The sequence below is a fragment of the Neopelma chrysocephalum genome, unplaced genomic scaffold (assembly GCF_003984885.1).
Source record: "Neopelma chrysocephalum unplaced genomic scaffold, ASM398488v2 Primary Assembly neopelma1_44, whole genome shotgun sequence".
Classification (NCBI taxonomy): Eukaryota; Metazoa; Chordata; class Aves; order Passeriformes; family Pipridae; genus Neopelma; species Neopelma chrysocephalum.
In genome coordinates, this window is record NW_020897703.1 from 23,265,988 (window position 1) to 23,280,035 (window position 14,048).

At 40.1% G+C, this 14,048-nt stretch overlaps 1 protein-coding gene across 13 annotated transcripts in view; it reads right to left on the minus strand.

The window, feature by feature from the left end:
* CLASP1 (cytoplasmic linker associated protein 1) overlaps window positions 1–14,048 on the minus strand; it is a 179,650-nt gene that overhangs the window by 83,043 nt on the left and 82,559 nt on the right. For 10 of the 13 annotated variants that reach the window (XM_027678952.1, XM_027678951.1, XM_027678949.1 and 7 more), the window contains exons 9-16: window positions 8,828–8,980; window positions 7,846–7,919; window positions 6,945–7,037; window positions 5,472–5,617; window positions 4,608–4,743; window positions 3,827–3,897; window positions 2,791–2,850; window positions 2,001–2,078 (exon numbers count right to left, since the gene is read on the minus strand). In XM_027678952.1, the coding sequence (XP_027534753.1) occupies window positions 2,001–2,078; window positions 2,791–2,850; window positions 3,827–3,897; window positions 4,608–4,743; window positions 5,472–5,617; window positions 6,945–7,037; window positions 7,846–7,919; window positions 8,828–8,980 (811 nt within the window). The remainder of the gene's footprint in view (window positions 1–2,000; window positions 2,079–2,790; window positions 2,851–3,826; window positions 3,898–4,607; window positions 4,744–5,471; window positions 5,618–6,944; window positions 7,038–7,845; window positions 7,920–8,827; window positions 8,981–14,048) is intronic. The other 3 variants (XM_027678962.1, XM_027678963.1, XM_027678960.1) reach the window with 1 other exon arrangement.

Consider the following 14,048-nt stretch of genomic DNA (forward strand, 5'->3'; position numbering starts at 1 on the left):
CAAATGAAAGAACCACTTGGTGCATTCATTGTAAAAATACAAATAGCCAACAAATCTTTATTATGGAAGGAACCCTCATCCCTCCAGTTGTCTACTGTACACAGGAGATGCAGATCCACTACACTGATATTAGTTTGGGAGTGGGTGTTCAAGAGCTACTTCAAGAACAGACCAAAGACAGAATACACATGCATGGGCCTGATTCAGGAAAGCACCAGGTGTTTTATTCCTTAATTTTAACAGTCCTCCTAGAATGCTGCAGAGACATATCTCTGTTCTGAGTTGAGGCTGTTGACAGTGTTTTTGGGAAGAAATAACAAGGAAGAGAAAAGAGGTGCTCCCATGGACTTCAAACTAGTGCCATGCTAAAAATAAAAGAGCATTTTAAGATAAGGGAAGAATTCCTCTATAGTCCAATTCTCCTGGCTGATAGCCAAACACCATTCACTCTCAGCACAAAGGAGATGAAGACTCTCAGTACTTTTCAGGGGGCAACTAATGGGCAGTTTAAGAGTACAATCATTAGCTCAAATGAATCAAGAATTGTTCGTGTGTGACAGCCAGGCCTCAGAGAAGCCATATACATTCTCACATCACTAGAAGAAAACAAATTTCTGTCTTACAATCAGCCACACTGCCATTTAATAAACATGGGAAGAGAGAATTAAGCATGCTCTCTGAAGTCTCATGCCATTCTCCTTGCTGTCTATCCAGATTAACTAGTCACCTGTTGTGAAGTCTCAGTGACTACTGTAATTTTCACTGATGGACACACTGCCTTTTCAAAAGGATTTAAGCAGTCCTAGTGTGAAACACCTCTGTTTATAACACAGCATTTAGACTGATGAAATTTATTGTTCATTGATTTCATGTTTTACAGCAGCCTCTTTCTGAAGAAAAATGTTCCTGTAGTGTTCTGTTCAGAAGAGCATGATCCTGGTATATCAGCATACTACCATAAGCATGACCACATTGATGGAAATGCATAAGATCTTCAACAGAAGAAAATTAATTGCAAATATTAAAATTTCCTATAGATAAACACAAATATATTGTTTCAGTGTCATAAAATATTACCTTAATTTAGGGTACCATTGAGCAGTGCATAAGCACACGGAATTTTATTTCAACAGTAGCAAATAACAATAGAACAGACTATTTCAATTGGATGGGATCTACGTGGAATATCTCGTTCAGTTGCCTGATCAATTCAGAGCTGACCAAAAGTTAAAGCCTGTTGTTAAGGGCACTGTCCAAATGCCCCTTAAACTCTGACAGGCTCAGGGCATTGACCACCTCTCTAGGAAGCCTGTTTCAATGTATGACCACCCTCTTGGTAGAGAAATGTTTCATAATGTCCAGTCAGAACCTCCTCTGGCAGAGTTTTAAAGCATTTCCACATGTCCTATCATACTGTGCTTGATGTACCCCAAGCTGGGGTTTGCCCTCCTGACTGACTTCTAATCAGCTGCTGTCTGCCAGCAGCCCCAGATCCCTTTCTGCAGGACTGCTCACCCAATTTACACTTCTGCCCAGCACTACTGTCTTGTATACAGGCCAAGAGAGAAAAAATATATTAGTAATAGTATATCTACATATAATATGCTTGTGTACTAAACAGAAATCTCAGTTCGTTGCAAGCAACTCAAACTTCAAAAAGAAAGATGAGGTTACTATTTCTCAACTCTAGACTGGTAAGCAAGGTAAGTAAGCATTTTACCCGCCCAGAAAGAAAAAAAAATATTACAAGAACAAAGTGAAATAAGCACCATTACAAGACACAATACACGTAACTCAGCCCTGTGTGATCGCCTGTTATGGCATCTCCTGCTGAAACACACACTCTCCTGCTGAAACACACACTCCCAAGCCAAGGGAAAAGTTACCATCAACTGAAGTCAGGAGACTTGCTCAGACTTGTGTCTCAAGCATGCAATACCACTGGCTAACCACACAATAGGGGCAAAGAAGGGGAGGAAAAACAGACACCTTCCACTTACTTTCTCGCCTCTATCCTGGCTTCAGAGTCTGCATCATGAATTCCCTTCTTTATTGTTTCAGCTAACACTGATATATGTCTGAAATAAGAAAGAAAACATTATCCAGCAGTTCAGAAAGATCAGCAACACTTATAAACAAATGACTGATTTGATTTTGCCTTGGTCTCCAAAAACAAACGGTTCATCACATCCTCCCATTTTGATGTAAGATCCTTTGTAACCTTTATTTATTTACTCTAACAAGACATTTTTATTTCACCCACACTGCTGTCTAGGAAATGGCAAGCAGCATTCTTCACAGATCTTTACTTAGCTATTCAAACTGCCTGGTTCAAAAACTCTCTCTTAAGCCTTAAATAGTTTTGCACAGTCTAGGGCTAAGGAAATTGTGTCCCGGTCTCTTCTCCTACAATTACTTTAACTGGTCATTAGTTTAAAGTAAGGTAGAAGCCTCAAAAGCTCCTGATAAGATGTGTAGTAGCCTTCACCTCACATCTCACTTCAGGGTGCAAAAGGAAAAAAAGTTTGTTAAAAAAATAACTGAATTCAGGGATTTGCTCAGCTGGGTTTTCCAAGGCTGGCATAGGAGACACATTCACCAAACTCTGACTGACAGAATTACAGGGACAAATGGTGTGTGTGCACATAAGTACACGCTTTTTTGGGTAGCCAAAAAATCTCTACTAGAGCTACCTGATACAATCTTAATCTTCTAGATTATTCTTTCTCCAGAATTAACCTCCTCAGATATAGGTAGGAGAGAACTAACCCACTTGTATTCAGAACTTACCTTTCTAGGGAGTGTGTTTGCCACTCCTGCAACAGCAAGTCTAAAAATTCATAACAGCGCCTGAGAGAAGAGAGAGAAGAAATGTTGAGTTAAATTAATCTGGGCACGCTGGCTTTGCCATCCCTGACTCTGAACAACAGACATCTTTTGTTAGGAAGCTTTTTGGGACATCAAAATTCAGTGTAGCCCCCAATAAAAACATCAACATCTCTAAAACCACCATTAATAAACAGTCTGAAGTATTAACTGCAGGCAGCTCACTATAAAGAAGTCTGTAGAGAGACCTTGACATAAAACAATCCAGGAAGCCCCTTTTTCATTAAACAGCATAGGAGGCCAGAAGATTCATGCTGATAACTTTGAATCTGTTAGTTCAAGCTTCACACAGAAATTTCACCATTAGCTTCATGTGGGGACACTTTCCAACTTTAATCTCCCTCCCTCACTTCAAGAAACTAAGGCACAAGTGCGCTGAAATGACTTCAAGGTTTGTCACCAAATGCAGCAACAACAAAGCCCTTCCTTTTGTCTAACTAGAACAGAACTAGTTCATCTATGTGGACGAGATAAGAGTCTCCCAGAGAGGTAGTGGACTGAAGTACTTAGATTTTAAGTGCAGAGAGGACCATTAGCACATCCGGTCCAACTTCCCTTCCAGATGATGCTATCACAGAAGACTACTACTGCTACAGGCTCAAAGAAAACACCTAACAGCTAAGAGTGGGGAATGGGAATGTGTCCATAAAAAAGCCAAAATAATATGATGTTACAACAACAGGTAAGCATAAAGATTAGTTTAAAAAACATTTCTCTTTGAGGAAAAATGCCTTTTCCTCTCTGCAGCATTGCAGCTTATACAGGACAGCTGACTTTGAATTTGAACCCAAATCACAGGGGAGAGTGAGGTTCATGTTATAATAAGTGAGTGTCTGTATAAACCATTTTCACAAATAACAGCAAATACATTTGCATTATCAGAAAGCACATATAAACCTATTTACTGGTAAAACCCAGAAAATTCAAACTAAATTCTCACCTTCTAACTGCAACAGATTTGGAGGTACAATTACTGGTTATGATGGGTATTAACCGAGGGATGTGCGTATGCTGGAAGAAAACAACAGAAACAGGAAGAAATCTTTACATCACAGTACTACAGAATGAAAGACCATCTCCTTTAGCCACCTGAGCCCAGTATTCAGATACTTCTTGCAGTTCAATTCTTAAAAGTAGAACTGCTAAATAAAGCAACACTAACAGATATGGATAGATTTTTATTATTAAAAATATATTTTATCTGCTAAAATATATTTAACAGTTACTTTATTATCTTCTATAATGACAGGCCCCAGTGAGTCAAGGAGCTAAAGACACTGCAGGAGAATCTAAATTGCCAGTGGTGACAACTTGAGAGACAGCAGGCTACCTACAGATTACCCAATAAATCACTAAGCAAAAGCCACTGCTGTGAACTAATTGTTTTAGGAAACCTGAACTGTCTGTGAAGTATTGTAGAGCATAATTAAGAGGATGAGACTGTGCTGCAAGGCAGATTTAAAACCTTCTCGAAGAAAAAAGTTTGCTCAGCTCTTAGAGGGATCAAAATATCTTGCTCTGCAAAAGGAAACATTTTTCCTACTATTTTGGCAGAGCTTAATGAATAAGGCTGCACGACATCTGAGACAGCCAAGCCCAGCACAATCAGAAAAGTAGATTAGGCATTTAATCTAATTTTCATTGTAGCAGCATTCATATTTCATCAGAAACATTGCAGTATTTGGAAATTGTAACATTGTTCCCTTTTGATGTATACTTACTCGAATGATTAATCTAACTGCTACAACACCAGAAGTGGCCATTACTTTGGCACTATTCGGAATTAGATTAAAAATTGTTGGCATGATGGCTTCTGCCCCATGGTCAAACTTGTTTCCCAGAACTGATGACAAATGTCTGAAAAACAGAATGAAGTCATGGTGATAAGTGAGCCGAAGATTAAGCAAGTCAGACTTCAACAGAACATCTGACATAAGCACATCTGACATCTCAATCTTTGCAACTGTCATCTCTTCTCCGACTCCAAAGGACAGAGTTCTTTACTTTCCTTTCAAACTTGTGCTCTACATTCATCTGAACCCTGAGAAATAGTAAGATCAGCATAAAATAAAGTAACTAGCACAGTTAAAAATTTTTTACCAAACAAATGGGATCATGGTGATAGCATATTTTTTTCAGTTAGTTTATATTATAACTGAAATTCCCTATTTTGCCTTAATACGCACAAATTTTTTTGAAAAATGTTAGAAACACTGGAGCACCCTGTTTCTTGAAATATTTCAAAGGATAGACCAACAAAAATAAAAACTAGCTCAGTCTGAACCGGAACAAAACATATACATTTTCAGCTTTATTGTTCAATCCTTCCCTATCATGCATGAAGGCACAGCCTGATCACTAATTCTGCATATCTGTAATCAGCATTGTTTAATACTGAGGAACACGGTTTGGCAGAATTACAATTAGTGGCCTGCATGGATGTGGTGAAACAACTGTATCAAAATAATTTTCTACCTCTAACAATGTAGAACTAGCAGCAGGAGTTGCATCCTAATTGTGTTTTGACCAGTGTCTGTTCCTTTTTTCTACATCACATTTAAAGCACACATAGAAAGTAAACTTACCCCAACGTGATACAAGCCTCTCGTACTACTTGAGACCGCAGATCTTTAGCAGATAATTTAAATGCTCCATCCAAAAGCCTTAAGTGTTGGAAGAAGTTATCATATTCTGCAGCTCCAGCCAAAAGTAAGGAGCGGATCTTTTTCAACTGTTAGGAGCATAAAAGAAACCAGTGACTGTTAATGAGTGATAAATATAAGAACAATTATGTTCTGGGTCAATATCTGGTTTCCAGGGTCCTTGTACATTACTCCTGAACACGCATTAAGGAACTTGATTCTTGATGTCCAAGCAATTTTATTATTTTATATCTTATATTCAACTCATAGGTTAACATACTAAGTAATATAATATAAACACACTAACTTATAGAAATCCAGAAGTGTTGCATACAGCTACTCAAACTGTATTATCAATAACACAAACACTAGTTTTTAAGCCAAAAGATATCTTAAATATTCTCCTCTGTTCTGCCATTTACAACAGCTTCTAAAACAGGTCATCTCATAGCTGACTCATATATTAAAAAGATATCTAGACCTACAGGGCATGGCTCACACTCAGGTCTGAGTAATACTGACTTATATCTATAATGTGCCCATTGACTTCATTAAAACAATTATCAGGCTCTAACAGAAGTGGAGTCCTGACCCCAAAAAATGGGAAATTTTCTATTAATATTACAGGGATCACCATCTCATCCTACAGACACTTCTCTGGACACCTTCACAGGCCCTCCTGTACACCATTGCACCCGCACATTGCCTCAGTTCAAGCTCGCTCTCACTTAGTACAGAAATAAAATTAAACAAAAGTAAGCTGAATCAGCACAGTCTGCCACTCAGATCTGTAATACAGGATTTGACAGAAGTCACTACACCACTGATGAAAGTCTACTGTGTAGACAAGACCATGCATCTATTCATATTATGAAAACACAGCTCACCTCAGCAAATAAAACTCAGTCTTGACATGCAAATAACATTCAATTTTCCACTTCCACATTTCCCACAGTCATATTTATTTATTCAAAACCTAAGTGTGTAAATTCTTTCTGAATTATTTCACACCTCCTTTTGCAGAAGTATAAATAAGTTCTCTGCAATCAAAGTCATTTTCTGCCTTATGAGGTAAATTTTAAGATATTCTGAGTATGACTTCTGACATTTTGATTGTAGCACCTGCTAGCAAATTTCTAGCTTTGCATCTGGATTTGCTACATCACTTCCAGTTTAACCTGATCCTGCCTCAACAGATTCTTGTATATCAAATAGCATTCTCCCTCACAGATGTGGTTTAAATTCAGTCTCATAAGGAAATGTTTCCCCCCAGTCTGGGGGAATATAACAGATGTTCATCACTAAAACTACATTATGGCCTTACTCTGAGGTTATCCCAGTCCCTTATTCATGGGATTAAGCTCAGTGTAGAAAAACCTTCTATTAAAAGAGATCATATTTAAGTTCACTACTTACCGCGGAAACTCTCTGTTCCCAGTCGTGCTTATCATCTGATAATATCTCTCTGATTTTGTTTATGGATTCCTCAAGATCCCGGCTGGAATAAATCTACAAATTGAAATACAGAGCAGCACCATAATGCAAGATTTATTCCAGAAAATCAGATCGCCTCCCAACGACATTCTTATGTCCTTTGCTCCTCAATGCTTAAGCACCATGTGCTACAACTGGCTCTGCATAATGCACAGAGTTTACACTCACTGCCTGCAATCAAAAGCTACAAAATTATTACAAGATGATTAAAGGTTCATCTTTTATTATTTTACCACAGTTACACAATTTTAAGCAGCATTCCTGCAGCTACCAGTGGCTATATTTGTCAAGACCTACAAAAGATCATGAGCGGACACACGTGCAGTTCAGCTGTCCCAAACACAAAGCTCTGGTGAAGGAGAGAAGATACATGATGCATCTCAGCTATCCAGTTAAATCAGCAAACATGCACCACCCAGTTGTCACATTCACACAGCACCAATCCCTGAGACACAGGTCACCTTTTGCTTTCAGTTCCCAGAGGGTACAAATGAGATAGAGAGCGGCTCCTGTTGATTTAAGTTTTCTTTGACCAGACTGCACTGTGCAGAGTGCACATCCAGTTCCAGCCCAATATCCAGTCCTGTGATACCTCTATCACATCACTCCCATCCTCATTCCCTCTGCTTCTGAGGATTTCACAGGAACTACCGGCAGATACCATCACTTAAAACTTGCCTCCCTTCAACTTCTAACTTGCTTCCCCTTTAAAGAAGATTTGTTAACATCACAATGAATCACAATTTGCCAAAGATTAGCATGAGATCCTCTATCCATCTTCTGCTTTTTAGTACAGTGTGGTTTAACATGTAATTCTACTTACCTGAACCGTTGGGACATCTTCAAATGCCTTAATGAAGTCTTCTTCATCCACAGCACCTGCTCCCTCTTTGGCTGCTGACACACAGATGAAAAAGCTTTTTCAATCTTCTTATCAACAAGAGAATCAATTAAGAAACCACCAGCTATCAAGGCACTTAATCAGGAGAAAGTTCACTATCCATGCAGCCTCAGAGTGCTGCAGATGTAATGAAAGCAGAGACAGGGAAATTCAATGCCAGGCACAGGCTAGACATTCATGGCATCCTTCAACTCATAGGCACAGAGGGCACATTAGGGAAGTCATTACAGTAATCACTCAACAGTTAGGGGACATAGTCTGAAAGATGAAAGGGAATACTTACTTTAATTATATGGGAGATTTTATTTTAAAGATTTAATCCCATCTATAATAGATGAAGGTGGAGATCTGACAGGTGCACAAACAGACGAATTATAAGGAAGATAAATAGTCTCTGGAATACTAATCAGATTAGAGACTGTCTGAGATAGGGAACTTTCTCCATTTCTCTAGGCCACATGTAGAATTATAGTCACATGTAGAATTATTGCTCACAGTTTTCTTTCTGCGCCTTCATTACCAGCAATGCCCAAGAAGCAAGCCAGTGTGTCAGTTTTAGGTTGCAAGGGCTAAAGTTTAGCATGTAGCTGTAAGCAGCCTGTCTCAGATCAGTTAGAGTTGCAGCTATAAAGGTTTAAAGAACACTACAACACTGACATGATTTACTCACAGCCCTCAGTGCACAACCACACACATCCAACCTTTCAAAAATGCAAAATACATTGTAGGGGTTCATCCGACCCGACTTCGGCTGTGGCACACAGAGAACACACAGGTCATGATTTCACAGGGAAAAATTTGTTACTGGATTCTGGGGGCCAGTCTGGAAGGCCTTGCAATAAGCTCAGTATGAACACTATAAATACTTCACATCAATGTCAATTCATACATGCTATTCACTTACTAGAAGACTTGGAGCCCAGAGGTGCAGACCCAAGTCTGCGGGTAGTCCCCATCCCAACTCGGCGCGAGTTTGCAGGGGCCTTGGAAGATGTAGAGGAGCTGGCTGAGGAAGGTCTGTTCCCATCCACGGAGTCTTCATCATCAAAAATTTTATCTGCCAAAGAAAACCACACTCAGCTGTATGGTCAATGAAGCAATGAACATGCCTATGCCATGGCAAACACGCTGCATGTTCCAGTCTGCTCTGCCAGCCCTCATCTCAACAGTGTCCTCATCCTAGAAATCCAGTTGTTCACCCAAGATTACTCAGCCACTGAACTCAATCCTTTGCTATTGCAGCCACTATGTTATAAACCCTTTCAATGAATGCATTCCGATAAAAAGAGCAAACTTCAAATCTACACCAGAAAGACGCAAGCCACAGATAACACTAGGGGTGTTTACAGTCTGCACCTCTCATGTTGATGCCTCCAACAGCTATTTTGCCATGGACTGTAGCGAAACCAAGACCACGAGCAAATCCAAGATCCAGGTGTGGAGGAAACGAGGCAGCAGAGGCTGCCCTGTGACACCTGCCAACTGCCTGCACCAGACCGAGGATAAACAGGGTAACCCAGGAAAGTTCACATGGCAATATCCATGCTCTTGATAGACCCAGATCATTAATCACAGACCTATCCAGAGTTATAAATCCCCTTTAACTCTTTAAATTATCACTAGATATCTTTACAAGGAAACAGAAAAAGTTACCTCAAATTCATAAACACATAAATAAAAGGTGCATTAAAATTTACAGAGCTTTCTATGTACATCCAGCTTCAGCCTCTACCACCAAACATGAACATAAATGAACTTAAAATGAACTACAGTCACTTTGATTCTCACTGAAGGTCACTTCAATTCCAAAGGAGTGCTTATATTGCAGTTTTACACAGATTATCCAATTCACTTGAAAAGCCAGCCTTAGGTTGAAAGGTGACAAAGCATTTGGGCAGCTGATGTAGATGGAACACATAATTATTGAGGTCAGAAAGCCAGTTCAGTCTCCATCACTTACCTTCCCCACACTAACACTTCATTCAAGATTTGAGACTTGCTTCATGTCTATCCCTCTCCAATAACCCAAGGCACACACCCACTCTCCACAGGTTTAGGAACATTTCCTTCACAATTTTCACTTGGCAAAAAGTCAAGCAGGTGCTTTAATCCATCCCTGCTCAGGAAAGCACCTGGGAACATCTAGTAACAAATGCAGGCTCCTAGTTAGACACTAATGAGTGAAATTCAATACAGGTTGAGCTTTCTGAAAGTAAAAAATTAACTTGATAACAGTATAGGTATATTAAAGGGGAGGCAAAAGAAAAGAAAGAAAAGCCTGTATTGTTCTCAGCTCAATCACTTTCAGCCTTCCCTGCCCTAAGTGGCATTGGTTTATTAGGATCTGGACACAGGAGCACCATCACAGAGCATCTAAAAACCCAACCACCCTATTTTCAACGTGTCCTGTGCACATGATGCCATAATCCAACCATAGCACAACACAGAAATGGCAGGTACACAGAAGCATCCCAAAAGTTAAAAGTGGTGGCCAAGGACACCTCTCCCCTTAATTCTGATGTTCAAGATGTCTTGAAATACGGGAAAGGGTTAAAAAAAAAAAAGCAACATCTAAAGGACAGGGGTAACATAATAACAGGTACTTGTACTGTTGTTCAGGCAAAAGTGAACAAGGCAAAAATGAATACATGAAGTTAAAGAAATTTCAGGTCACACTGTTAAGGAGAAGAATATAAGCCATAATTAGGATGTAGGCTCTCTCTTTACACAGTGCCTGAAGGCAGCCATGGAGACGGTGCTACCTCCCTATTGACACCAGTCATGTGCTGACATATGTAATTCAAAAATAATTTGAAAAGAGCTCAGGGAACAATCATGAGAATGATTAAAGGATTAGAAAATATGTTTTTAATTCAATTAAATGAAAATTCACTGCAGGAGTTTGTTTCGCCTAGCCAGATTCTTAATAAGTTGTTTGATTATATTCTGTGTTAACACAACAACTCAAGATTTATTAACTCAGTTTTCCAATGTGATTTATTAATATTGTTCCTCACTTAATAGAAAAATATACAAGGCCACTGGCTGAAGGTTAAAAACAAATTAAATTCTCAACTGCCTTTTTTCCTCTCTCTTCCCTTCCCCCCCCACCTCCCCAATTTTTTGCAATGAGGACTAACCCTCTGCGAGGTTAGGAGGTGTGTCACCCAGTGAATTCTACCACAGGCAGTTCTTAAAAAGCAAAATTGAATTTTTGTTTCATAAAGACATAGTGTAGTTCAAACAGGAATATTTCAAAAACGTTATTTGGTGAGAGTTGCACCAAGGTCAGGGCAGATCAAAATAGACTTTAAAACATGTAATCTCTGAAGCCTGTCGGAAGAGGTTTAAGTGATTCAGAGAGACTTCGACAGACATTCAATTCAAAAACTTCTAAGCAAAACTTGTCCCAATTGCACTTATTTCAAAAGCTCCTATATAGATATTAAGCAAATTATTATTTGCCACATGTGTATTACCAGCTAAGAGAAAGTCAGTCATACTCAAAACAAAAGATACTTTACTAGTTCATAGTCACTTTCATTGACTAATAAAATTCTCCATAGCTGCATTTTATGCTATCTAGATGCACCCTTAGTTAACTCACTTCCTCTTCTATCTGCATTTTTAAAGCCTCGCCCCTCTGAAAGGAGACGAGGGTGTGGTTTACTATTTCATATAGTAAATAAAAAATAAAAACATTCAGATATTAAAAGCATCACACTCCCATAGCACTTTAGCAATTAAATAAACTATGATTGTCACCTAAAACAGGCTTTTCTGAGCATTAGCAAAAATACAACACTCCAAAAATCCAACCAGCCCACCCACAGTTCTGGGGATGTCTGGATTACAAATCACATCTTCCTGTTCATTAACTCTACAAACTAAGCATTACATATTTATCAAACCAAAATATCCCTTCAGTAACCCAACAGTATTTTCTCATCCAAGCAGTGCAGGATGACAGCACCACATTAAGAACTGCACATCAAGTCTGCCAGCAGCACGTGTGCAGGACAGAAAGAGAAACAAAGAACAGAAAGAAACCTGAACACAGGAGTACAGAGAAGAACAGAAAAACAGCTACTACACACTATTGTTATAAAGCCCTTTTTTTGCCACCCATTGATTCCTGCTCATAATAATCACTTGAGCTAGGATCATATTTTTCAGCGTATCTGCAAATGGTAAATTCAGCATGGGTGTAACTCTCAGGGCACCAGCTGAGGTGCACTGAAGCAGAATCAGTGCCTAATTCTAACATTAAATAACCACTGATGCTCTCCCATCCCAAGACACCCCCAGTGCTCATTTAAAAGGACCTTATAGTACCCTGTCAGAGACATGCCCTTATAAAAGAGGCCTTTGTCTGCTCGCCACTCTGCTGCCTCAGAGAAAGAGAGAAGACAATCTGCTTTACATTTTTCAATTCCTTTACATAATTTAAGAAGAAAAAAAAATTGCTTACAAGTACATATCCTTCTGCAAATAAGCTTCCTCAACATTCCTTCATATTTTCCATAGCGTGCCCAGATGTAAGAGTGCTTCACAGAGCGCCGTGGCTTTCAGTCCAGAACATAATCAATCATTGCCCCTCGTATTCATTAAGCATGCTGTCTTCCCACGTGGATTTAAACAGCCATGGCCTCTGTCCTCTCGCTACAACTGCAGCTCTGCAGGATTCTCATCAACACCCATTTCAGTACAGGAAACTTCAGTTCACTTCTAGGAAGGAAATTTCCTTCTAGCGAGGGGAACCCGGGACAAATAATCCAGGATGAAGACGAGCTGAGTCTGCCTGGCTCGGCTGGCTTGCACTAGGATCCAGCCTGACTTTATCCCCTGGGAAGCGCTAACAGGAGCATCTCAACAGCTGTCATCATTTGTCCATGACGAATAAATTTAGTCATTATTCATTTTAAAATGTAACCCCTTCAGGTCTGGGGAAGGTGTAAAATGCTGAGAGGAGGCTGCCCTAGCTGTTCAGGAACCACGGTAAACAAGGGTCAGCATTTCCCCTGCCTGAAGCACCAGCCTGGGACCTTTTAAAGGGAAGTAACTGAATCTCAAATTTCCTTTCCAACGGAATGAGATGTTTTTCCAGCTTTTAAAAACTTTAGGATGTCAGATTCAAATCTTTTACTTATTTGCCTGTAAGCTTTAAGGAAGACAACCACTCTGTAATGATGGCAGACTGGGAAAAGTGTCTGTTCCTAATGAAGATGCCCCACTATGGTCTTCAGATTCGACTCTGTAAGGGACTAAACTTGTCCTGGGCCCATTGTGCTCATTTATCATATGCTCCATCTCCAAGCATCAGTGCAGCTAAAACAGGCAAGATGGATACAGCTTGCAAGTATCATCTGCATCTCTCTTAGAAGAATCTCCCTTTCGAGTGCAGATGAAGGTGGATGGCACCAGGGACACCTGCCTTACCACCCTTCCCATGGCATCCTGCACCAGGAGCAGACACACAACTGCTAAAGCTGACCCACATTTCAGCACATCCAAATCCCATGCTCAACCCCTACTAGGTGGCCAAAGCCCACCTCCCTGAAGATCTGTGAACCTTCTAAAAGCCATGAACACAACTTGGCAAACCCACCAATGCCAAAGAAAACAGTGTATGTTCCTCTTTCCTACTTTCTGCCAGGCATAACCCCACGTGCATTGGTCCACATTTTTGAGACAAGACACCCCTCGGACATCTCAGCTCATGCCCTGCCCCAGGGCAGCATCTGGCACCTCCATCTCCAGCTATGTCTCCCATAGGACATGAGGCACAGTTCACTCCTCCCTGTGGGTGTTCCATCAGCCTCCAAGGGAGACAACCTCAACCAAGGTTACATGCCTCTTCCCACTTGCACACACAAAACCCATGCACAGCTTAGCTGCAAGCCTGGCAACTCCAACATAAGTATTGTAGAGGTTTCTTCAGGAAAATGAGTTTATGAACCTGCTAAAGATAAAGGAACATGCGTATGCTCCTCAGCAGGATTAAATGTTTAAAAACAAAGGAGTCGCAGCTACAAGCAGAAGTACAAGCACATCATTAGGGTTTCCCGCTTGCCCATCTCCCACAGTTTCACAGCTGCTCTCTCCTAGCCCCAGACACAGCTCCT